We start from the raw sequence: 26,108 nt of genomic DNA, 5'->3' as shown, positions 1-26,108 counted from the left end.
CCTGCTCCGCGCCCTGCCCCGGCTGGGGGGTGCGACTCGTCCCCTCTGCCCCGCCCCGCCGCCCTGTCCCGCGGCGCGCGCCCCGCCCCGGCGTCTCACGCCGGGCGGCAGCGAACGTTCCAGACCCCCCACGCTGCGGCAGTAGCGGCGGGAAGGGGACGGGCGGGGCGGGGCGGGGAGGGGCGTGGCAAAACGGCGGCCGGCCGCGCGCGGCCTTCTGGGAAGCGTAGTTCCTGAACCCGCAGCCAGCGGGAGAGCGCGCGGAGATTTGGACTACATTTCCCATGAAGCACCGCGAGCAAACGGCCTCGACAGTCCCCGCCCACCCCCTCCCCGCGCAGGCGCAGTGCGGGCGCCGGAGCCGCTATAAGGGATGTTGTTTGGCGTCGCGGCTGCCGGGTGGAGGAGCCGCAGCGGGGGCGGTCGCCGGGCGGAGGTGAGCGGGGCCGGCCCGTCCGTTACCGGGGGTGGAAAGCGGCGCGCTCCTTTTTGTGGGTGAAGGGCAGCCGCGCGACTGAGAAGGTGGCCTTGTCGCCCCCCCTTTCCTGCGAGGAGGCCCGTAGAGCAGCCAGCCCTCCCCCGCCGGCAGCCCCGGCCATGGCTGTTCGTCCTTCCTTGGCTGCGGGGGCGGGGAGGGGGCCGTCTCGTTTGCGCCGGTGCGGCGGAGCCGCGGGGGGGAGTCGTGTCCCCCGCTGGCAGGGCCGCTCGGCAGCGGCTGGCGCCTGTGGCAGTGAGAACGGGCAGCGGCAGCCCCGGGACTTTGCCGCGCTGCAGCATCCTCGGCCGGCGGTGAGACGCGGTCCCGGGGTGGGGGCGGCCGGTGATCGCTGCCGGGGGGCCCGGTGGAGCGGGGCCGCCGGGCCGAGCCTGCTGATGCCAGCCCGGACGGGTGTCACCGGAGCGGGCTCCTGGCGGTGCCGGGTGCCGTCAGGCAGAGTCACGGAGCAGCCCTGCGGCGGACGGCGATTCTGCTCCCGGGGCTCTGCTCTCCCTCTGACCTGACAGCGCGGGGCCATGGGGTGCGGGAGCGCCCGCAGCGCTGAAGGTGAGAGCCTTTCCTGCGCCCGTGGGTGCCTGGTGGCAGCTGGAGCCTGTGGAGTAAGTTAATAATGCTACAGAGAAGGAATGTATTCTTCTCGGGAGTGTGTCTGTAGTGACTACTCTTACCGTGTGATAGCTCTAGAGAGATCAGTTCTGCAAAACTTTGTCCCGGTGAGTCGTTGGGTATGTGCAACTGCAGGTGCTAACAGAAGATTCCAGGGATTTGATCTTCAAGTCAAGTTTCTTAAGGTTTCAACTAAATAGCTGTAGTTGTTACTTTAATCTGTCAGATTGCATAATTGTATTTCAGAGCTCTAAGGGAGGAAATACGACAGTACTCTGCTGCATCGAGAATCATGGTACTATGTAGTTACCTCAGGGCATGTTTAAACTAGTTCAGGAGAGGTTAGTCTTGCCTGCATTTCCAAAGCCATATTATTACAGTCCTGTTGTTACAGTCCTGTTGTAATAAGGCTCTTTTGCAATTACTTTCTGATCTTGAATTAAAAAATAAACTTTAAAAATAGTTGACTAAAAGTAACTGGTGTTTGGCATAGTGGAACTAAGTGAAATGTAATTATTTTTCAGATTTTTGAGGTGAAACTGCACATGTAAATCCTGGCGTTTACAGAAGATGAAAGACATCGACATAGGAAAAGAGTACATTATACCCAGCCCTGGGTATAGAAGTGTGAGGGAAAGAGCCAGCTCTGTGCAGCATGAAGAGCAGGAAGGGTCAAAATTTCAGCATGCTAAACATCAGGTCAGTTAATTTTTTCATTGTTTGTGTTTCAGTCTATGCTTATTAAATCACATGCAGCAGCAGCCTTTTTGCTGTGCCAGCTCTCTATAGATTCACTGCATTGAAGGTCAATAATGAATATTCCCTTGTTTGAAGAGGTCATTCTAAGGGGTACTGTAGGTAATTTACTTAATAACAAGTTTGAGCACTTATTAAGTACTTTCCACTTTTAAATGTGATTTTTTTAGTAACATCTGAACAAAATAGTTTTTTTCCTAGTATTCAGATCTTGATGTGAATCCTGGAAGTGTTTTAAGCTTTTGTACTTAAGAGAAGCATTACAACCAAGTAAGAACAGTGAAGAGCTCAGCACAAATCATGCACCATTGAGTGTAGGCAGATGAAGAGACTCTTAATCATGCTGTGTTTTTCTCAAGGATAAGTTTTTTCTAAAGCAGATGTTTTGCTTCTCTGGTATCAAGACTTCTACTTTTCTTCTCTCTGAAGTAATCTGTATACAACACTGTTTTTTGTGCATCTGTATTTAACATGGTGAGGTGGGGTCATAATTACTTCTAGTTTATTTTGAGAGTTTGGTTTTGAAATAACAACTGGCTTAGAGCTTGTATGTCGTTGTTCCGAACTTCTAATTTTTTAGAGCTTGTTCTCACTGAAAAGGGTGCATATACTAAGTGCTAGAGGGCAAAAAAAAAAAGCTCAGATAAATGGAAACATGCACAGTGGTGAAAGATATGGTCTGAAACTAATAACTTGTGTCAGTTGAAGATTAAAACTATTATCTGCTCTGAATGCTAGCACTGAAATATTTTCTTGCATGTCCTGTTCTTAACCTTTTCTAAAATACTAATGTAGAACTTTCTGAAGCCAAATAAAGTTAATGCTGCCTATGTTTGATTCTTTTGCAATGGCAAGGTGCTTGCAGCTGTGTTTTGGGCTGTGCTGTATCGATGGCCTGTGAGAGGGCGAGGAATAGGGGAACTTGCTGTATTTATAGAAGCATTGTGAAGACTGTTTCTTAAAAGGCTTAAGTTTTGCTGTGTTCTACTGAATGCCAGGATACTATGTGCTTCAGATAAGGCTTACCCTGTTCCACTGGAGCTTACAGGGCTTTGCTGGGCGTTCCTGTGTGGGCTAGCGGTGCTGCAGTGCTGTGCGGGGTTTGGAGCGCTGGCTCTGCCGCAGGCTGGGTGCAGCTCCTCGCAGCCCCGCTGTCCCTGCGGGCTCTGTGACTCAGCAGACAGGGTGGAGGAAGGTGGAGTGTCTGATTGCACGAGAGCAGGCACTGGTGCAGCACAGAGCCCTCCGGAGTCTCAATGCAGCTTCTTAAGGGCATTTATTATGTTGGTGTCATGGGCTGGCCATCTGCTGTCCCCCATCCAGTGGCAAATCTGCTCTGTCACATCTCTGGTGACAACAGTGATGCCATTGGTGGGCAGCTTTGTTTCCTGGCCAGTGGCAGTGGAGTAAAGCAGTAATCGTAGCATCTCATCACACTGATGCCTGGTTTAACTTGGAGGACAAAATCCTTATTTTACCTCTAAACCCTTTAGTGGTTTTAATGAATGAAATCAAGCAAACCAGGGTATTCGTTTCTCCTGAAGGATGAAAGTAAACTAAGTCCTGCATGTCTGTACAGTGTGGCATTGAAATCTCTAACTTGGAGGCAGCTTCAGGTCAGCTTAACTCTGCTGCTGTAGTCTTGTTTACCCTTCTACCTCTACCCTTTGATTTGCTGCCAGTGACTACACTGTAGTAGAGCCAGATAATTGACTGCAAAACAGGGATTCCATAAAATCTGTGATTACTGGTGCAAGAAAATAGCAGACCCTAGTTCTTACCTAGAACTTTATCTGGTTTGGTTGCTTTGAGGAATGAACCTAATTCATCTTGCTAATTGAGTCAGTTAGTTCTGACAGATTACCCATTTTACGTGTTAGTTATCTTGTTCAGTATGCGAAGGTTGAGTTAATTTCTAGCTCAAATGTTGGCACCCTTTTAGTTTTGCTAGTCTTGTAGCTTGGATGTGTGCAGTCCCTAAACATGAAAAGCTCTGAATTTGTTGCTCCATGTCACCGAAATTAAATCCTGCTTGCTTGGAAAATACTGAGGCTAAGTAAAAGGAGCTTTGTCCATAATACCTTACCTAAGTTACATGTTCATGTACAGAGCTTATTCCTTTCTAGTTGAAACAAGCTCCAGTTTCAGCGATATTCTTGACCTTATCACTTGTGATGCCTTTCACTTTTGGTAGTGGGGATAAATGAAGGTTTCTCTCATGAGGCTGAGCTTTGCCTGTTTGGCCAAGCGCTTCCCCTCTGCCTGCAGCAGGAGGGTAGAATCTGTAGCTCAGCTCTTCAGAAAAGTGTTTCAAAGGGAGAGAAGGGACACTGTCCTTCTCTGCTTTATCCTTCATGGAACCTGGGGTGGGGTTGGACACCTGAGCTGGCTTTTTGGGCACATGTTGGCACAGCTGGTGACAGAACACAAGGGAGGACTGATGTGAGGAGAAAGGGTAGGACCACAGCAGTTCACACAGAGGAGTTCTGTTCTAGTGGAACGCTGCCATTTGGACCACAGCGTCCAGTGGGCCATCAGTAGAAGTTTTGGGACTCTCAAAGTTCTTGTAGAAAACCTAGCTTAGGTTTGAAGTAGCTTGACCAGAAAACAGCAAAGCTGTAAGCATGATCCGTTTAGCAAGTAACAAGCTGCAGGCAGATTAGGGCTGTTATTTTACCACTAACTTCAGATCTTTGTAGAATGCAAGTTTGGGACTGTTTGAGAGCATGCAGGATTATACTGCATGAGGTAGACTTCTTGCTGACATGTTGTGTAGGTACCTCATACCTCAAAAAGTGAGGTAAAACTGCATGGTTTCTTTTGAGGACGACAGAGGAACATGCTGTTTCTGGTAGTCGGGGACCACTGGTTAATGGCCACTGGTGGTGAGCGCTTCTGGCAGGGATGCACATACATTTGACCCATCAGTAATGTGACTCTTTGGTTTTTGTTGCCTGTGTTGCTGCATTGTTTCCTTAACTTGAAGTAGACAAGACTCATTGGTTGCCTGATCAAGATCTTTACAGGTGGAAGACCTGTTTTGCTACTGAGCCTTTTTGTATGACCCTCTTTTCTGTGCCTTGCATAAAGGTTGTATTCAACTTTGCTCTTTCTGTCCTGAAATCTCCATACTGGTGTTCAGGTTTCCTGCTGAAAGGATGCTGTAATGGGTGTTCATGACAATAATGAAAAAGAACTTGCAATTATTTCCTTAGAAGCTTAAATGCTGTTTGGTCACAGCCTGAAAGATCACTTCTCTGAAAGACAGGAGCTTTTCAAATAGGCTTCCTGGAATCATAAATGAAGTCATGCTGCAATATAAGTAGGTCTAATCCAACATTTCCTGGTGCTTAATGGGAATGTTGCTATAGAAATTTGGACCTCTGAAATAGGCACTCTGGGACTGAAATTCAAGAAACACTTTTTTTTTATTCAGCTTGTGAACGCATATATTCACCTCATGAATAAGCTTCTGCAGTGTATTCTTATAACAATTGATTTTTAAGTCTTCGTTGGAGACTTACGAATAGGGTGTTAACTACATGTTCCCAATGCATAATAGCATACTAATTGGGTTTACTGTATGTGGTGGCAAGGTTCTTCTGAATTAACCTCTAGGTGCACTTGCTGCCTAGCACTATAGTCAGTCTTCATCTGTAAGAAGCTGTTAATCACCAGTGAATTAAAAAATAAGGGTTGTTTTGAAATATTTATACTTACACCTTGAACTTCTTGTTCTCAGAATGCTTGTGTGCCTTTGAAATTCTATCTGAAGTAATTGTCTTTAGTTTTTTGCATGGAAGCTGTGTGTCCTGAGGAGGAGTGCGGATCCCATTGTGTCCATGAAATATACTAGAAAATGACAGATGAGGACAGATGAGGAAGAGAGATAATTTGTTCTCAGTGGTTTTGGAATAGGCTCTTCTCAAATGTAGGCTTCATGTTTATTTGATGGAGCAACAGGTGGGTGAGTATTTTCCTCCCCCACCCCATTATGTTTGTAACAACAGCAGAGAGTGTAGAAGCAGCTTGTCCATGCCATACACAGTGCTTCTGAGAACTCAGTTGCTGAAATTTGGGTCTCTGAGTTAGCAATGGGAGGGCACTCACAGACTGTTCTGCAAGCTGCAATTGGTTCTGACTGGAATGTAGTATTTGGGATTAGTTCATGCCGCTGGTGCATAAAGACTGCACTCAAGTGCAGGTTGCTGCATTTCAAGACACTGGGCAGTGTGGAAGTGTAGAAATTTATACATGCAGGAGAAACGTGTTGCTAACTTTAGCCATCAGAAGCCCTACTAATATTCTTGTCCTTACCTTTATCTCTTATTTTGCAGATTTGTCTCTTGACAGCTTTTGCCAAAGACAGCAGAGAATGTGATCAGAACCTGTTGGAGTTGATGTAAATCCTTCAAGCACTGATAGCTTTGAAGTGATTTATTGTCTGACTGTTCAATAGTCAGCTCAACTCTGCTGCTCAAGCTCTTTGGAGCATCTGAAGCATCTGAACCAACTGTGCTGAACAACATGTTCAAAAACAGTAGTGTGAAGGTAGCTGGGTAGCACTGCCTTGGCACTCCATGCTCGGAGCAGGCCTTCTAGGCAGCTTAACTATCACAACAAGCTTTTGGTTGTAGCTGAAGCTGCTGGATGTCTCTGCGTTTCTCCAGAAGATTCCATACTTTCATAACCACATAAACACAGAACTTTAGGAATCGCAACTCAAGTAGGCTCTTGAGGGCTCTAGGAGTTCTGAATCGGTCTCTACACAGAAAGATACTGCTCTGTGGCTGGCTCAGGATACAGTGAGAAGCTGCAGTGGTTTGAGCTGATGCCAGTGCTTGTTGCATGAGAAGATGAAATTGCAGTTGACTACTTGATCAGGATGACTGGCAAAGTGCTAGATTCATTTTAATTGCCACCTGGCTGAGCATCTCATTGGTGTTTGGCTGTGCTAGGAGATATGTGCAAGAGTAGAGGAAATCTGGATGTGTGTTCATGTATTTTGGAAGCCTGTAACTGCCGCCACCATGTGCTGTATGGCTTTCCTTAGCGGCTTGAGGGTCACTTTTCTGGTAAGTGTAGTCTTGGGCACCTTATCCTCTCAGGTCACAGTTGCATAGAAGGTGAGGGAGTACTTAGTTTAGGTAGTGTTGCCATAAAACCTGTAAAACTGACACAGGTGCAGGTATATGACAGGAAATCTGAATTCCTAAAATAATTTCAACCTAGAACTAGAATTTCAGCCTTTGCAGTGTAATGCATTTGTGTATCCTGCTGCAGAGTCTGGCAGCAAGGAGATATTTGTTTCTTGGGGCTGTTTGATAAAATTGGAAGCTGATGCTATTAACTCTGTTTGTATTGTCTCAGGACTCTTCTATGAAGTAGGAAAGAAAACAATGTCCAGTGATCTTCAGAAGCCTTATATAAAGGTTCTGCTAGGTGAGGCATGATCCTCTGTGGATCCTGCTTTGTGTGGTCTGCGGCTGCTGCGAACAGGCTGCTGTGGTGTGGGGGCTCTGGCGCAGGGGTAGGTATGATCCATCCTAAAATAAACTGATGCTACTAGTGGGCAGCTGATGGGTCTGTTGCAGGATCTGTAACAGCAGCTCTGAAGGCTGAAAATCTAGTGCTGTAGCTGAACAGCTGAAGGAGCAGGGAATTTAGATGACTTGATGACTAGACCGGTTCTGCAGACAGTGCCTATAGAGGTGCTGTGTATCCTTATTCTTTTAGTTGGTAAAGTTTTAACTGAACAGTATATGGTACATACTACCATAGGAGCAAAGCATGATGTAGAGTCTACCATTCTTACACAACTCATGTGATGTCTGGACGCATGCAGTGTGGGTAGAAATATAGTGTGCTGGCAAGCCTCCAAAACTGGGGTGCTGGGCAATTTCTGTTTCAGAGCAATGGTTTTCCTGTTTATTGTTCTAGAGTGTTTCTGATGGGCGAGCATTGACAAGCTGAAGCTGGGGCCAGGCAAAGAGAAGCCATTGCTGGATCAGGCAGGAGACTTCTGGGGAGAAAGCAGCCCCATAATGCATCATGCTGAGAGGGGGGAGATGATAGGAAGGAGAACATGAATGGAGCCAAGGCCTCAAATCCGAAGGAAGGTTAGAAATTAGGAAGACATAAGCCACTCTGCTGAAGGAGGCTAAGGCTGTCTGCATGTGGTTCAGAGTAGAACTTACCTGAGCAAGTCGGGGGCAGATCTTCAGCCTGTGCTGTGCTAGTTTGAGCTGTTCACTGGGGAGTTAGTTTCCTAGCTCTGTGGTCAGAGCACACATGGGGTGCTAATTCTGTAGGGCAACTTCTAGTGAAGGGTGATCATTATTTCCAGTTCTACAGGAGTCTGCTGTAATGGTACTGTCAGTGTGCATGAGCTGTGTATCTCCATTGCTGGGTTATCAGCCCTCAGCTCTGAATGAATCCTACATCCTTCAATTACAAGATCATGAATACAAGTTTTAATGCAAAACAAAAGACATGGATTAATGTATACCAGATGCCTAAGCAGCTACACAGCTGCTAATCGGATGCATACGCAGCAGCTACTGTTTCAAAATCCTAAAATGAACGCTACATGCCAAACTTTCCATTTCTTAGATTGCAGTAATAAGTGGATTTGCCACGCAAATCATGCTAATGCTTGCCAGATTCAAGGGTAATGTCAAATAGGCAATGTTCGTGGAAGAAACTGATATACCTGTCCTCAACAAGGACTCTATGTGCATCTATGTGAGTTAAAAGTGTTCAATATAAATATTCAGGCTCATAAACATACATACCCTGATCTGGTTTGGCTACAGAGCCCTGATACCATTGCCAAGCACTACTGGGAGACTTCTGCTCTAATCTGTGGATGTATAAACTCCAGCTAGCTTTGAAACTGTCTCAAATGCTAATTCAACTTCTAATCCTAGCTGAGAAGAGCAACTACAGAGGTCTTGTAAGCTGTTGAATCACTGAACTCTTGTGGCAAGTCAGAGCTTGCTTCTGAACAGCTAATTCTTTTCACTTAAGAGAAATATGGCACAGCTGCAGTTATTCCTGCATTTGAATGTATGGTTGGTGCTGTAAAGAGCTGTTCTTCCCTGTAGCAAAAGCTGGGAAGGCAGCAGAGACATGAGCTTTCATTTATACTCCACTTGTCAAGAGGGGGAAGAAAATGGAGGCCCTGACTTCTTGACTTGGTCTGTTGCAGCAGTCCTGGAAACTGTACCCATTATTTCCAGGCATCCAAAGCTGCCTGGTGGTCTCCTCTTGGTCCTGTGTGATTTAGTTGTGCTGCCTGTACTTTGCAGTAATGTATGCGGGTGCCTAAATTGTCAGTGCCTCCTTCCTCACACTCTCGTTGTCTGTGACTTAGCCTGGTGCCTGCTCCTTGCTGCCTCTCCTTCAGGGAGACAGCTGCTATGGGTGGATGATACACCAGACTAGTCTTAAATGGGCTCATGTTTTAATCAGGCAGGGTATTATAAAGCATTCTAGCTACAGAGTAGGCTGGGAGTCTAATGCTGCAAAGCCCCGTGTTAAAACTGTTGAAGATCATGTACTGCATCAAACACAGTGAAAAGAGAAGAGTCAATTGCCTTAGTTGAATATAAAGGTCATAGAGCATTCGCTGCTTCACCAAGCAACTGCAGATTTTACAACGTTTGGACCTGCAAGCCAACTTAATTTTTAGACGCTCCTGGGTTTGGTGACTTCCAGAAGCCTGGAAAATGGTGCTTTAGGGGTTGCCTGTGCTACCTGCAAAAGCATATGAAACCCTTAACTACTTCCAAGTGGCATTATTGCTTGGAAAGGCTTAGAGGAATTTCTGGAAAGAAGGATGAAATTACACCTTCAGAGTATCTCTTCCTAGACTCCTGTTTTATTTTGGTTTAGTTAGAATTGTAGAATCATAGAATTGTCTGGGTTGGAAGGGACCTTTAAGATCATCAAGTCCAACCATCAACCTAACTCTGATAAAACCCATCACTAAACCATGTCACTAAGCTCTATGTCAACCCAACTTTTAAATACTTCCAGGGATGGTGCCTCAACCCCTTCCCTGGGCAGCCCATTCCAATGCTTAATAACCCTTTCAGTGTAGAAATTTTTCCTAATATCCAATCTGAACCTCCCCTGGTGCAACTTGAGGCCGTTTCCTCTTGTCCCGTGGCCTGTTCCTTGGGAGAAGAGACTGACCCCCCCTGGCTACACCTTCCTTTCAGGGAGCTGTAGAGAGCGAGAGGGTCTCTCCCCAGCCTCCTTTTCTCCAGGCTGAACACCCCCAGCTCCCTCAGCCACTCCTCACAAGGCTTGTGCTCCAGACCCCTCTCCAGCTCTGTTGCCTTTCTCTGGACACGCTCCAACCCCTCAATGTCATTTTTGTGGGAAGGGGCCCAAAACTGGGTACAGCCCTCAAGGTGGGGCCTCACCAGTGCCCAGTGCAGGGGGACCATCACCTCCCGAGTTCTACTCACCCCTACTGACCATGTTGTTCCTGACAGGCCAGGATGCTGTTGACCTTCTTGGCCACCTGGGCACTCTGCTGGCCTATGTTCAGTTGTCAGTTGACCAACAGTGTCAGGTACTTTCCTACCAGGCAGCTCTCCAGCTCTTAGTTATCCTTAAGCGAACTGGGACAGTTGATCCTATTCTTCCCCAGCCCATACAAACTAATAACTGATCTTGTTTTGAAACACCAGTCCTTCATTGAAGTCTCTTAAATATTTTATAGTTGCTATTCATCCAGGAATTGTAGTATGAAGAATGCTTTAAGCACTGTGCAGAACTGGTGATAATCTAATTCTCCTTCTCCCTGTGTGCCCACCAGTCCTATTGTGCAGGTCTGTTACCTTCCTGTTTCCCTTTCCTTACTGGGAGCTTGAATGAGGAAATGTCCTGAGCTCTGCCTTCTGAGTGCAAGAGGCGGGAGCCCTTGTTCTGCACCATTGCCAGCTCAGAGTTCTCTACTACTTAAATAAAACAACTTTAACAACAAATCAACCGTGATAGCTTTTGTTTTCTATATCAGCTGCAAGGATTAATTAAAGAAGCCTTTATATGTCTGCTCTAGTTTCTTGTCGGGTAGTGGTAGGACCAGGGGAGATGCAGCTTTCCCCCTGCAGTGATCTGGGCCCTGGAAGATGCTCTGCCTTATGGAAGAGGAGACGATGGTTGGGGAGTTGGGGTTTGGGTCATATGTTGACTGCGTACACATCAAACTATTTCTCTGCGAGATGAGTAAGGGATGGAAAAATCTGTTTTGCTATTACCATCTGATATTACAGTTGTCAAACCAATACATTCCTACCTTCTCTATTAAATATAAGATTGCCTGTGTGGCAGGCTAGGATCTCTCTGGGGGTTTTTTTTTTTGTTGTTTGCTATTCCTTCCTGTACACAACACAGCTGCCTCCTTTCTCTTTACCTGCTCCCCATCCTCAGAGATAAATGCCTACATTGGCTGCTCAGCAGGCTTTCAGAAATATCTTTCTGCTTCACATATTAGAGTTTGCTTGCCTTTCTGTGTCACGTTCCTGATGCCCCTCTTGCTTCATACAGAATTTCACATCGTGTATATTTGACAGCTTTGTAACTTGGATCCTAAATTTTCTGTATTTTCATGGCCTTCTAATATGACCTCAGTATGTGGATTGTGAATTTGGTACCGTGATTTGCTAACAAGCAAATCTTTTTCCTTGCTCTCAAGCAACTTACTTTCCTCACTTCACCCAGACTTTCTGTCATGACACGCCTTGAGCCAACTATGTCATCTTTCTGGCTCTCATGTTACTTTATGCACTAGCCATTGCTATGACCAATTTGTTGGCCAAGGAAATAATGATAATGGGTGCTGGTAGGGTTTTGTTGCTCTGGAGTTGCAGAAGGTCAGAGAAGAGCTGTGCTCTCTGGTGGTAGCACCAGCTGTGCTTTGCTTCGCTTCCTGCCTCTCTGTGAGCTGTCTGTGGACATGCAAGGACATGATCATGTGTGTAGCAATACTTCCATAGTGCTCCCCATTTTCCTGGGGACTGATCACAGGATTTAAAGTTTAACTGTTTTCTTCACCTGTTAATGTTCCCAGTCATCTGTTGAATCCTATCAGCCTGGACCCAGGTGTGCCACAGCTTCATGAAGTGGGGAGTGCAGAACCGTTGTCCTCTGCCCATGGCTTCGGAAAGTGTTTTGGAATCCACCAACTATTAGTAAGGTGCTGGGTGAATGATTGCTGTTGCCTTCTGTCATACATTTAATAAGCCATGATATGCTTATCCTATGTGAGTTTAATTCTCCCATTTTTGGTCCATTTACATATTTGAACTTCATGGCATCCTATGACAGGCCGGACAGGGCTTTGAGCAACCTGGTCTGGTGGGGGGTGTCTCTGCCTGTGGCAGGGGAATTGGAACTCGATGGTCTTTAACATCCCTTACAACCGAAACCATTCTATGATTCTATGACAGAGAGTTGTAAAAATAAGTATGCCTGTGTGAAAAACATTAATTTCACTGAGTGTCCCCAGTTCTTTTGCTGTAAGAACAGCTGGTGATCATTCCCTAGTTCTATTATTCATGCCATTCACAGCTTTATGGACCTCTCAAATACCTGTGCCCTGCCTTTATTCCTCTGTTCTATCCAGCTGGAAATTTATGCTTGTGTGGAAGCTGTTCCAATCCCAACTGTTCTCATTGCTCACAGAAAGTAATTTTAAGTATAATACCCTTTTTGAACTGAAGTGACAGGGGACTGACTCTGATGTTCGAAAAGGAGGCAAACCCTAGGTTTTTAAGTGGTATGGTCATGTTTCCTGCTTTATTTTTTGTGTCTTTTATAACAATTCTTTATTGTTTTTTAGCCTTTTTGATGATGCTGAGTAGTGACCTGCTGTTTTTCAATAAATATCTGAATGATTCCCTCCCTTCTGGTTAGCAATATCTGGTTTAGGCTTGTTTTGCTTCTGTGAGCATTTCTTTAGAGTTATCAACACCGTGTAGTATCACCTGGTTCATTGCTTGTATTGGTGTATTAAGAAGTTGCTGAGCTAGAGAAAGTGCTGTCTGATTTGTTTGATAGTGCAGCCATGATTTATTAGACATTTCTTTCAAGAGCAGTGCTGGACCCTCTTATGTGACATTACCAATGACTTCTTCAAGGTTTTAGTTTCCCAGAAAACTGTAAGTGCTTGCAGGCAATCAGGGTACCACCAGTTGATGAGCACCAGAAAAAATAATGGGGATTCAGAAACCTAAATTAACAGCGTGGAGATTGTGGGTAGTTTTTGTGCTTTGGTCTTTTGCCCTAGAAATGCATTGTAGATCTGCTTAGGAGTATAATTTCTTCCTGATAACATCTATCCTTTGAAGATTTTCTAATGTGACACAGGATTACATGTCTTTCTTAGAATCTTAATTGTACAATAGTGTGATGCGTTTGTTTCTTTATAGTTGTGCCTGTGGGATTTTGACAGCCTTGCCTGGCTGGAGGCGAGCAATGTTCTCGGGTAGGGGTTTGTGTGTGTAATTGCCTGTATGGCAAGACACTGTAAAGGCGTTTCAGAGGCAGTGCCCCGGTCTCTTACCAGTGCATCTTTTCCACCTTTGCTGAGAGGATTCTGTTGCACAGCTCTGGAGAGCTTAATTATTTTTCACAGTGAGCGTTTAAGAACATTATCTGTAGGCCGCCTAAAAATATAGTATGTTGAAATTGTGCTTTCTTATCAAAAAGCTCTTCTGGTATATAAGCGATGAAAAACTTTTATGCTGACAAATATAGTGCTTTTGGTTTTGGAAGAGTGGTGGGGTTTTTTTTAACTTTCAGGCATTTTTTGTGTGCTCTGAAAAACAATGATTCTGCAAGTAGCCTGTGGCATCACCTAGGAACAAGCCTGTTATCAGCAATAGAGTGTTTGGGCAGATCTGCCTGGGGCTGTGGCAAAGAGTAACACAGAAAACCATCTGAATCCCTCTGCTGTAACCAGAAAACCAGTGAGGAAAGGAAAACTCCCTGCTACCGAGTCCTTTGAGACATCTTTGGCAGGTCCTATATTAATGCTGATTTGGGTGGATTTAGTAAGGTGTTATTGCCCTTAGTGAGTCAGTAATGTAATATAAATTCAGTGAGAAGTCTTTTAATTCAGATTTCAAGTGTTGCATTTTTTTTTGAGTCACTCCACGTGTCATAATGTTGTAATGTTCTCTTATTTTCTTACTACTTTGCTATCTTATTTTGTAATCATCGCTTTAAGTTTAGTGAATGAGTTCCTTGAGATCAGGCCCATGGATTGTTGACAACATGCTTAGGCACTATTTACAAACTTTGGTTAAACAAATGAAGGACAGATTTATGCCATTATCACTTTTCCGTCCTTGTCCTTGACGTGAGCGGAGGCGAGGTGTCCTCATGTGCTATGTGCTTACATGTTAATGTAGTACAGACTAGGTCTCCGGTAAAAGGGGGCATTTCTGAGAAAAGTTACATGATGCGAGGTTTGGAACCCAGTGCTTGCTATTGATTCGCATTTAGTGCTTTGCTGTTACTATGTTTTTAGAAGGCTACAAGGCACTTACAGTTGCTGTTTTCAAAGAAATAAAATAACTGCTCTGGTAAGGCAACTGATAAAGGGTAAACGTAGTATCTCTTTTTGTGAGACAACCAAGAGGGTTTTTACCTCAGAACTGAGTTTTTCTGATGTTTCAAAAAATCTAGAATACAAACAGGTACTATGTCACGGCAATTAATGCCCCATTGCGTTACAGAACCAGCAGCCGGCCCTTTGCTGGTGTAGACACCAGGCTGACCTTTGCAGGCAGTCCTGCCGCTTGGGCCTTCTGACCAAAGGGTTGGTTTGAGCTCTGCAGCATTGTGGCTAGTCCTTGGCATTGCTATTTCGTTCCTCTTCTTAGATTATCGATTTGCTCTGCCTACCACTAGGGCTGTGAAAAATCTCCTGAGATAATGGTTGCCTTTTCCGCAGCTGTTAGTAAAGTTGCCGAGACATTGAGAAGTGTGGCTGGGAGCAGAGAAGATTGTCATCTTTGCTACCTTTAGTTTAGGGGAAAAGAGAAGAAGCAGGAAACATGATAAAAGAAAGTACAATTCTGCTTAATGAATATTCCTTTTTTAAAAATCTAATTCAAGGTATTTTTGAAGAAGGGAGTTCAGTAGTACTCTGAAAAGAATTTGAATTTTCTGGAGATAAGAATATTTACACTAAGAGGGTGTAAATTCATTAAGAATGTATGTTGTAATTTCACTGCATAAGCCAGTCATTGATTTCCTGAACTGATGTCATAGGTACTTGATTTTGTAATTTTTCTCTGCTGTATTTTCTGTGGCAGGTTGCAAGATTAGTCTGGTGTATCTGGTTTATCCTTTATATGCACAGGCACAATACTGGTGTTAATTTATGTTTTGCAAATGCAGCGATCTCATGCGGATGGAGAACTGTGCCTTCTGTGTCTTTGCTGCCAGGCGGAAGCCTGTCCTCTTAAGATATTTAAATGACAGTGATTGCTGTTGCGCAATAATTTACAGAAGAAAGAGGTGCAACGTTTCTGGAGCTCTGGACTTTGGAGTCTGACTCTGCTCTGTCCTGTCAAAGCAGGTTGAATGCCAGGATGCCTTGGAAGCGGCCGCTCGGGCGGAGGGCCTGCCGCTGGACCCCTCTGTGCATTCCCAGCTGAGGATGCTGGACCAAGAGCATCACAAGGGCAAATACCACCATGGCCTGAATGCCCTCAAACCCATACGGACAACTTCCAAGTGAGTCTGTAGGCTACAAAAGAACTGATGCAGCATTTGGTTTTTAAACCAGTCGCAAAGCAGGATTGCAGCTGTAGGTCTGCTGACTGATACTGAAAACAGTAGAATTTGTTTAGCAATTGTGACTGGCCTGGGCTGTTTGGTACTCTGAGTACTGTCAAAGAGAGGAGACTTTGTCTTTCACAGGGATTGATAATTCTGTTTGTTTCCTTTTTCATTTGTTTGTGATTTTTTTTTTTCTTTTAGACACCAGCATCCTGTTGATAATGCTGGGCTTTTTTCCTGCATGACTTTCTCCTGGCTCACTCCTCTGGCCCACAGAGCATACAAGAAAGGGGAGTTGTTTATGGATGATGTGTGGTCTTTATCGAGGCATGAGTCTTCAGATGTCAACTGTAGAAGGTAGAAACATCTTGTTCCTTGTTATTTTCTTGTTTCATCTTTTTTGTACATTAGTTCACAGGCACTGATATGGTATTGCCCTAGAAAAGGGCATGGATGTTTTGTTCTGCTTTTCTCAGAATAGTGGAGTTAATTTAGTTTTATCCTTCTTAGATGACTTCCTCCTGCTGCATTGTTCCTGTACTCTTGCTGATTTCAGTCAACTTAGAGGATTCTGTCTCCAGGAGTGTTTTGCAATTGTTTTTCTCTTTTTGCATGTCTTTAAACTATTTTTAATAAAACACAATAATTCCTGAAGGCTATGCTGAAAAAAACCATTTGTGCTAAACTAATGAAAAGTAATACTGACAATAACAAGGTGATTTGAGTATGGATCAGATCTTGCAATCACACTAACCTTTTATGGCTAATGAGAATTTTTCAGGTTTTGACTCCACGAGTCTTCTGTCAGATTGGCAAGGAAAGACTGTGACGAGTCAGTATACTGAGATTGCCAAACAGACTCCAGGCAAAGCAAAAGTCATTTCATTTTTCATCCCTCTCTTCTGTCAAAGTAACACAGCATAGATATTTCAAGATGCAGATATTTCCTTTTGCCTCCTAGAATGTACCATGTATTTATTTACCTCGTCATCCAGTAACGTTTGTTGCTTTGATCTGGGAAAAGCTTGGAATTTTCACAAAGAGATACCTATGAGACTGTACCTTATCTCACGGTGAAAAAATTATAAGAGGAGGCTTCTGTTTTTGTCAGGCTGGAGAGATTGTGGCAGGAAGAACTGCAGGAGAGCGGGCCCGATGATGCTTCTCTCCGGAGGGTTGTGTGGATTTTCTGCCGCACCAGGCTCATCATTTCCATAGTGTGTTTGATGATCACGCAGCTCGCGGGTTTTAGTGGACCAGTAAGTAATATCCATCCTTTTTTTTGACAACCCCAGAGGGCTCCATCTCATGGCCAACTGTAAAATCTTAAGGTTTCATTGCAGAAATACAGAAATGTTTTGACTAGCTAGAAATTTTGGGGCAAAATTCCAGAGTGATAAGATAATCCAAGATAGGTTTCCTACAGCTGGTGGATCAGTTGCTGAATACCAAGGCCAAGTTCTTGGAGAAGGGAGGGGAAGTTAGATATCTTGGAGGAAATGCACACTTGGTTTTTCCTTTTGGTTTTGATTATAGTTTAAAGCTCTTTCTAAACTGGTATGTGGTCTTTTTGCATAAAATTCTTATGTGCAGGTCTTTTTCATTGTTTTCTTTTTCTTTTTGCAATTCTGTAAATTTTCCTTGGAATAAAGTTCAGTATGATAAAACACTAACCTTAGATTATTGGCATTAATAGCACAGTCTTCAAGAAGTGGAACGAAGCAATTTCATTAGAGCACTGCTTAAAAACTATCATGACCAGGTCTCCAGAAGCCTGCAGGTGTAGTATTTACTGATCCTACAGAGAACGGTCAGAGAGGTTTGGTGTAGACGTGTTAGAGTGTGTCACTGCCGGTAGGAGCTGCTGCTGTTTGTGGCTGTGGGTCATAATGAAGATAACAACATACGGGACTTGACATTCACACCATTTTTTGTCACCTGTTTGTCGCACGTGCTGTGCAGTTGAAATTTTGACTAAATTTATTCTCTACACATTTCCCTTGAGGAGTAGGAGCAGTATTACTGCTAGTAGTACACGTTTCAGTGTGCTGGTAAGCTGAAGGTTCATTTCTTGGGTAAGTACACTTGGGTGCACTATTAGGTGAAGTGTCTTTTTAAAATGTTTTCCTGCTTTTAAATGTCTTATCAGAATGATGTTCTACTTTTTAAGCCTTTTTAAAGTTTGTCTTGTTTCATGTAATATGAATAACAATAAATGTTTCTGTGGTATTATTTTCCTGGTAATAGCTTGTATTACAAAATACACAAATGTACATTGGTAATTAACAATAAATCATGATTAAGGTTTTAACAGCACTAGTTTTCCCCAAGAAGAGCTTCTGTCATTGTTTCACTACAGGGCTTTAGTAGCTGCTTTTATCTTTAGCAAAGAACTTGCAGCAGGGTTGCCCCTAATCTCTGTAGCGTGATTTTCTCAATGTGTCTCAGCCAAAGCGCTGGATGAGAGAGAGTTGGAGGGGAAGGAGTAAGACAAACCAGCCTGGTGAGGCTGGGGACTGCCACTGCAATTGATGCTCAATTTGGGTAATTTAAAATTATCTATAGACGTTTGCCCATTTACAGGCAACCTTATTCATTTCTGTGAACAGGGAGCTGTTCCCTTTTGGTTCCATCATTTGGCATGAAAAATTAGTCTTTACCATCCCTCCTCCCTGTTTTTAAAAATGGCATGCCTCATAGATATGCCTATGCTGTCTCCTCAGAACCATCAGTGCTTTCTTATAGTCACCCGAAGGTGGAAAAGGAGGTCAGGAAAAGCACTTGACTTGACCTCATGTATTGGGGAAAATTATAAAATGGAGTTAAACGCTATATTAAGTTTAAAAATTTCAATGGAATGTCCATGACGTTGAAATGCCAGCCAACAGCTGCGGCTTTGCTCATGATCATTGTGATGGTTATAACCGGAAAGGCATTGTTGCAGACTTCCTGTGGGGTTTTTCTTTATATCAGACAGATCCTTCAAGGATCTTCTTTTTTTTTTTTAATTTTAATAAATTCTGCATCTGGAACAGTATCAAAACCCATAACCTGCTGAGACAGCTGCATGTGTCAGACTGCCTTGCAATAACCATCAAAATGTACTAGTACAGGCGAGATGCTATTTATCCCCAGTGAATATTGGCTGTCGTTTGATCAGCTACCAAAGCTTTCAAGTTCAGGTTGAGGAGCAAAGAGTTTCTTTGATTACGAAAAATAATCAGTTTAACTCCAGGTCTGAACAATGTAGCTGTTGGCAACTGTTCAGAGCTATTCTTCCTGTTTGGGAGATGGGGAAGCTGGCAGTGTTAGTGGAGAACAGCTTGTTGGCTCAGGTGTTGGAGGGGGAGTGGTAAGCGGCCGGAGGTAAGTTTCCCGAGGTCCCGTTGGCTCCAGCTGCAGCTGCCCCGTGGCGCGGTGCCTGCGGCAGGGATGCCGGCACTGCAGTGGGACCAGTGACAGAAGCTGTTCTTTAGAATTTTCAGGATGGCTGTTTTCTGCGTCAGAATGAGACAGTCCTGCTGGGCAGAGCCAACGCCAAGAGCGAAGGTAAGGTAATGTTTATTCAATGGGAATGCTTAAGACAGCCGAGCAGCTAGTACCAGCTACTGCGGTGATAATCACAGGAGTTCCCTTTTTCCCCATTAGCTTGAGTTTTAGTTTTTGTATTGTGACTTTCTTGTTTTGTAAATAACTATGCTGGATCCTTGTCATTAAACGTGTTTGAATTTAAATAGTATGTGTTCAGATGTTAATTTTGTGTGACTTTTTTCCCCTCCCTTTTCAAAATTCTTTAATCTGCTGTTTCCTCTCTTTTTTTTCTGGAAAAAAAAAAACAACAAAAACCAAAAAACAATGAGGGATATAATGTAAGCTGGTCTTTTATTTCATCATGGGAGATGCTGAATCTATTAAATAGTGCTGAAAAATTGCACTAAAAAGTTTTGGGAGAAATGAGACCCCAGGAAACATCTGCTATCTTTATACAACCTCTCTTGGAGACTTTCAGCAATGCTGTGGTGTGTGAGAAAATGCTTCCAGTCTGCGACCATGCTGAGTTACAGCTCGTGAGGAAAAAAGGGGGATTTTCACCCCAATTGCTCAGTGACTCGGTTGCATATGTTGGATTGCATATTGGATAAAGAAGTCAGTAATCTCCTTAGTAACTGCAAACCAACTGTGTGCAGTTGTGGTCCAAACAGTCCACAGTCGATGTAAAATTAAATCCAAGTAAGGAGAAAGTTGGAATGCAATCGATCTGTGAATGTGAGCTCCTCACATTTGTTCAGGGATCAGTATGTAAATTTTCTCAGTGGCCATTCTAGACCCCGATGGACATCTGGCTTTAATTCACACCTGTGAAAGCGAAAGAGCAAAATTATTGACAGCATGTTTCCTTGGTTCTGACGTGCAGAATTATTTTCCTCAGAACAGTTGAATTTGATCTCTTTTTTTTTTTCCTGTTATTTGATACTGGGCTATAGCTATCAATACCTTTGCTGAAGTAGTGGGGTTTTGTTTTTTAACTCTCTCTTCAAACTATACAGAACTCTTATTTGCAAAACCTGGTTTAGCCAAGAGGACTTCAACGGACTGTGATGTGAATGGCTTCTCAAATATTTTCTTTGGTCTCAGGGTTTTTTGGTTGCTTTTTATTGTGGGCAAAGGTATTTCTCTGCTCTGTACTAGCATATCAAAAGCACCGGTGTCTTAAAGCATCATTTTTTGAAAAGCTCTTTAGGAAATCTTTTGCTGTCTGTGAAGCCTTACTATAAGATACTTTTTAAACCAGATTTCAGAATTTGTGCAGCCTTAGAAGCCTCCTCTGTTGGCACCTGCAAGTTTGACTTCTCTTGGACTTCATGAACAAATACTGTTCTGTTTTTGTATCTTTATAATTTTGTGTGTAGTTTCAAATCTAGTTTATGTTAGAGGCTAAGACTGACTGTTAGATATTAGCCCTTTATAATAATCCTGTATGTGCAGATTGTATGTTTATACAATGCTCTACCTGTTGTACAGTGTTTTTGAGATGTTACCTTTTAAGATGGCACTTTATTTCAAATAAAAGCCTGTTGCTTCTCAGTCAATAGTATTTAATATTGCTGGTGATTGTGAGTTGTATGATGTTATATTGTGCCGTTGGACCACAAAGAGCTGGAGGTGGGAATTGGTGGTTCTGGGGGCTGTCCTTTCTCTGCAGGTGATGTTTGAAATGTGATTCCTGAGGTAAAGTGTTTACAATTTTGGGGGGAGAGGGCATGGGGAGGGATTGAATGATTTTTTTTTTTTGTCTTTTTTTTTATTCTCCCCTGTCCCCAATGATTTGTGGTATTGCGTACCTTGTGCTTTCTGCTTGTTTTTTTCTTTACTATTAAACTGCTGATGTTTATTTCCAGGAATGTTTTGCAAATGTCCTTCTCACTCTTCCCCTCTACAACTGTAGGTACATTGTTCCTTTTTATCAAATAAGCACGTTTGAAGCAAACCAAAGATAAAATAAAAAAGGTCTTAATGTCACGTAAAGGAATGTTTCTTAATATGCGCAGATATATAAGTAGTGACTATATTTTAAAACTCTTCTATATGATAATGCATTGCTTTCAGCTAACTGACAGATTTATGTTAAGTTAGAAGACACGGAGGATTAGAAGCGTGCTGCGAGGAATATGGTTCCAAATTAAACTCTCTTTACTTACTAAATTTGACTCAGTGCTTGGCTCTCAGCAGGGCTTTGTGTTACCGTACTCCTGTATTGACACCTTTTACTTCTAGAAAGAAGATGCTTTCTATTTCAAACAGCTCTTTTAAAAACAAAGTAGCCTACTTATTTCTAACTTAACATAAAGTTGTTGCATGGTCCTCTGGGATGATGGGGTGTTCATGCAAGCTTGCATTTCTCCCTGTAGGCATTTGTTGTGAAACACCTTTTGGAGTACACCCAGCAGAGTGAGTCCAACCTGCAGTACAGCTTGTTTTTAGTTTTTGGCATCTTTATGACGGAAATAGTGCGATCTTGGTCCCTTGCGCTAACCTGGGCTTTGAATTACCGCACGGGGGTTAGACTGCGTGGAGCTGTCTTGACAATGGCGTTTAAAAAAATTCTTAAGCTGAAGAACATCAAGGAGAAGTCTCTTGGAGAGGTAAGCTGCAGCAGCAGTTTGAAAATTGCAGGGTGAAAATAGATATACAATATATTCCTTTGAGAATGAGTTGTGCCTTAAGTCTGAATAATCTCTTATGTATATTTTTCAGCTCATAAATGTTTGTTCCAATGATGGTCAGAGGATGTTTGAAGCTGCAGCAGTTGGCAGTTTGTTGGCTGGGGGCCCTATTGTGGCCATCTTAGGAATGGTTTATAATGTGATTATTCTGGGTCCAACAGGCTTCTTGGGCTCAGCTGTCTTCATCCTTTTCTACCCAGCAATGGTGAGTTGGAAAGAGTTAAGACTCGCTTCATTTCTATTAGGTCAGACATATGTATAGTTCTGAGTAGAAGGCATTGAAACATGCTAGATTTAGCCCATTTATGGCACTGCATGTAATTGAAGGTGTTTCTGAAGATGGGGTATGAAGCAGAAATTTGGAAATGGGAAGTTAAAAATTATACAGAAAATTAGAAAATGGAAATAGGGAAACTGATAGACTTGACTGAGATAAATATGCATAGCTAAATTAAACTGCAGAATGCTCAGGTGTGTTTAGTCGAGGTTGGAAAAACACAAGGCTCTGGCTCGTGTACTGGAGCTCGGGGCTGCATGAGCACACCACACTTGATTTCAGCAAAAGATGTGAAAATCACCACGCCTTGGAGAGGGCAGTTACTCTGCCCTGACTTCTGCTGAGCTGTGAAATAGGCTAGTTCAAGGCAAAGTGCCCTGCGAGACTGCTGAAGATTTGTCACTGTGTTCATAATACCAATTTTAAAAAGCATGGAGGCTGAATGCTGTGAGGTCCACTTCAGTCCGATTTGTCTGGCTAACAGTAGGATTAAAGTAATGGGAATTCTATTTTAAAGAGGGGGATGAGGAGTGGAGTTTGATCATCTTTTCCAGTTCTTTTCAGCACTCCTTCTGTATTGATGGGGACTCCAAAAGACATTGCAGGAGTATGAAGAAGGGCAAAGAGCTGAAAGCTTCCTATAGTAGTGGGTTGGTTTTGAATTTCAGACCGGGGATGGGATCAGTGTAAGAGTAACAGATACTTAGAAACATGTGAACAACTACTTATTTTTAGATTGGTTTGGTAAAAAAGTTAAAACCATTTTACCCACTTTGTAGCACTAGCATGTGGCAGACACTGATCTGGCTGCTCTCACTCGCACAGTCCAGCTCTGCTCTTTTGCTTACGGGACCAGGTTAAAAGGTTGGCTAAAATGGATCATCTCGGTGTGTCTTTTGCTGAGAGTGTTGGTAGTCTTTGTGCTTCAGGAGCTCTAACAAATCTGGTACTATTCAATGTTGGTAAAAGTGCACGCCTTTTTTTTTTTTTTCCACAAATTTTTATTTTTGTTGAAACTTTCTATCATGTGCCTCGTGCTTAGTGCAGATGGAGCAGGAGGATAATTGACGGTGCCTCCAACCAGCTTTTACGTTAGAACAAGTTGACTTGCCCCATTCCTGAATCCCTTTGTCACATTCAAAATTGGCTTTCTCTGGTAATCAGAGTTGGATGTACTTGCTCTCTCTGAGCCGCCATTAATGTTCCATGGTGTTCCTTTTGTTTCAGATGTTTGTGTCGCGCCTCACAGCTTATTTCAGAAGAAAGTGTGTATCGACAACAGATGAGCGTGTACAAAAGATGAACGAAGTTCTTAATTACATTAAGTTCATTAAAATGTATGCCTGGGTCAAACCATTTTCTCAGAACGTTCAAAGTGAGTTCACACAATCTGTAAATGCTTCCTTTTCTGCGGATGCCCTGTTGCTTAGTGCCTGGCTGCGTCCTGGCTTCACAGCGTAGGTGCTGGTGCACACACAGTGTAGTAACACCCCACCCTTTGGGACTCTTGCCTGTTGTGCATGACGGGTTGGACCAACAGACCTGCCTCTGCAGTCTCACCTTCTGGCATAAGGATGTTTGTGGCTTGGCACTGATCTTCCATTTGTAAATTTTGTTCCATTCTTTATCATTTGATAAATGTGCTGGCTGCTCCATTTTAAAAAGACCTCTATTCTTATGGAGATTTACAGACCATTATAGTTGGTTCCTCTGTAACTGCAGTTTTTATAGGAAGGTATATAATATGATAAATGCTGAGGCGTAGAGTTAGGCGCCTCTTACTCCGTGTTCATAGTGGTATGGTACTGTCTGTTGTGTACTTACCCTCCAAATCATACTTCAAACTTGGTGCCCCTCTTTGTGTTTCTAGAAATCCGTGAGGAAGAACGTAAGATCTTGGAGCGTGCAGGCTACTTCCAGAGCATCACTGTGGGGGTGGCCCCCATCGTTGTGGTCATTGCCAGCGTGGTGACCTTTTCTGTCCACATGATCCTTGGCTACGACCTTACAGCAGCTCAGGTAACGTGCTGCATGTTGAAAATACTCTTTGCAATATTGCAACAGTAGTTTTTGTGCTAAGCCGTTTCTCTTCAGCACATGTTGTGCTCTGTGGCCGTGCCCGCGTGGCCGGGCTGTGCCGTGCTGACAGAAATGACCGTCCGATGGCTGTGAGAGCAGCTGCAGCCTCGGATTTTGCACAAAGAGCTCTTGGTGCTGTTTCATGCCTGACCTTCCCCAGAATGGCTTTTGAGGTGAATGTAAACTAGAGCTCCTGTTTACTGTTCAGACAGGACATCAGGATTGCTGGATATTGTTGTTTTACCATGTGTTTGGATGCCAACAGCACAAATCTGTCTTAAACCAGGATTTGAATGTGGGTGTTCACGAGTCATAGGCTGATGCAGAATTTGCTGCTTTCAGTAGACCTACAAACACTGAAGATGTCTACCTTGGTTTGTTATCAAGCACTGGAGAAAGAGTTGGCTAGATCTGCTGTTTTCTGCTGTTTGATAGTATGTTGAATATGTAAATGGTTATTCGTGGACCCTTGGCCTTTTCTGTGGCTCTGAATGGCTGCTGTGACAATTCAGCTTTTGGGAGGTTGGAGCCATTTGTCTGTTGCATCTACATGTGATTCTCTCTTGTTTCATTTCTAGGCATTCACAGTAGTCACTGTCTTTAATTCAATGACTTTCGCTCTAAAAGTAACACCTTTCTCAGTGAAGTCTCTATCTGAGGCGTCTGTTTCTGTTGACAGATTTAAGGTAAGCAGTCCTTTGGCCTTGCAGTGGAGTGTTGTATGTGTATCATAGGTGCTGAGGGAACACTTGAAAGATACTGGTGTTTTGATGACTGAGGAGTTTGTTTTCTTTACACTTAGCACTCCAGATTATTGGATTCTGCAAAAGAAATTAAAATCTAATGAAGGAATATTAGCAGTTTAAGATAATACCAGCATGCAAGGCAAAATATTCTTATTTAATAATTATAGGATTTTGGTGTTGGCCACTGTAAGACACAAACACAGAATCCAGAACTAGATGGCTCACAGTATTATAATTCTTAAACTCTCTTTTAAGACCATTTGCATGAAAAGACAGTGCAACATGTCTGCAATGAAGTTTCATGTTCTGCTAGTGACGCTCTTTTTGGAAATGTCATGTATTACCTATGCAGCTTTGCACAAACCAGTAGAGTTTTCTTTTTATTCATGAAAAACAGGCTTTGTATTTCCAGACCAGATTAAGTGACTGAAACTCCACTATGAATAAAATGCAGTTGTGATCTGACGAAACAGAACCTGTAGCAGGACATTAGAACCCTTATGACAAACAATCCTGTCTCATCCTTCAGTCCCTGTAAAGTGAATGTGCTGTGTGTACTTCAGTCCGTACTCAGAGGTCAGGCCTTTGTCTTCTGTCTTGAAGACAATAGTACATTGCAGAAATTTCCAAATAGGGTTCCACAAACATTGACAGATCCAGGGTACTGTGTAATGCATTCATGAAACACACCTGGGTGTGAGAAGAATTAGATCTGCAGAACGGTTTTGAGATCCCATTGCTTTTGAGCGTTTTTGTTTAATCTTCTGAGTCACGCTAAATCAGGCTTTCTTAAATCCAAATGCACTGAAAGGAGTTTTGCAGGGGAAGAGGAAGAGAGGGGAAAGAGAAATTGTAATATCTCCCAATTTTACTGTAAACAGTGTCATCTGTGTAGGGAGTGTAACACAAGGTGGGGATACTCTAACATCACAGTAAAAATGTACCTAACTTTTTGGCTCTGTACCTGAGTATGAGCTTGCTTATGAATGTAGCGTAAATAAGGCTGAGAATTGAGAAGTCTTTAATCACATGAGGCTTCTTAGTTCAAAATATAAACTATATAAATGGAAAATGTTTTATCTTGCAATTAAATTGTGTGAAAAATCTCTTGCTAA

At 43.3% G+C, this 26,108-nt stretch overlaps 1 protein-coding gene across 7 annotated transcripts in view; it reads left to right on the top strand.

The window, feature by feature from the left end:
• The first annotated feature begins 346 nt into the window (after positions 1-346).
• Positions 347-26,108, top strand: part of ABCC5 (ATP binding cassette subfamily C member 5) — a 52,792-nt gene continuing 27,030 nt past the window's right edge. The window contains exons 1-10 of one of the 7 annotated variants that reach the window (XM_014939859.1): positions 347-436; positions 1,630-1,804; positions 15,465-15,622; positions 15,869-16,024; positions 16,779-16,926; positions 21,577-21,810; positions 21,923-22,096; positions 23,396-23,543; positions 24,039-24,187; positions 24,826-24,933. In XM_014939859.1, coding sequence (XP_014795345.1) covers positions 1,676-1,804; positions 15,465-15,622; positions 15,869-16,024; positions 16,779-16,926; positions 21,577-21,810; positions 21,923-22,096; positions 23,396-23,543; positions 24,039-24,187; positions 24,826-24,933 — 1,404 coding nt within the window. In that variant the 5' untranslated portion in view covers positions 347-436; positions 1,630-1,675. Of the gene's footprint in view, positions 437-910; positions 1,099-1,629; positions 1,805-11,945; positions 12,072-15,461; positions 15,623-15,868; positions 16,025-16,778; positions 16,927-17,208; positions 21,114-21,576; positions 21,811-21,922; positions 22,097-23,395; positions 23,544-24,038; positions 24,188-24,825; positions 24,934-26,108 lie in introns of those variants that run through there. The other 6 variants (XM_014939856.1, XM_014939858.1, XM_014939857.1 and 3 more) reach the window with 6 other exon arrangements.

The sequence above is a fragment of the Calidris pugnax genome, unplaced genomic scaffold, assembly GCF_001431845.1.
Source record: "Calidris pugnax isolate Ruff unplaced genomic scaffold, ASM143184v1 scaffold94, whole genome shotgun sequence".
Taxonomy (NCBI): Eukaryota; Metazoa; Chordata; class Aves; order Charadriiformes; family Scolopacidae; genus Calidris; species Calidris pugnax.
Note: the sequence above shows the minus strand (reverse complement) of the source record. Positions and strands in the feature narration are given on the sequence as shown.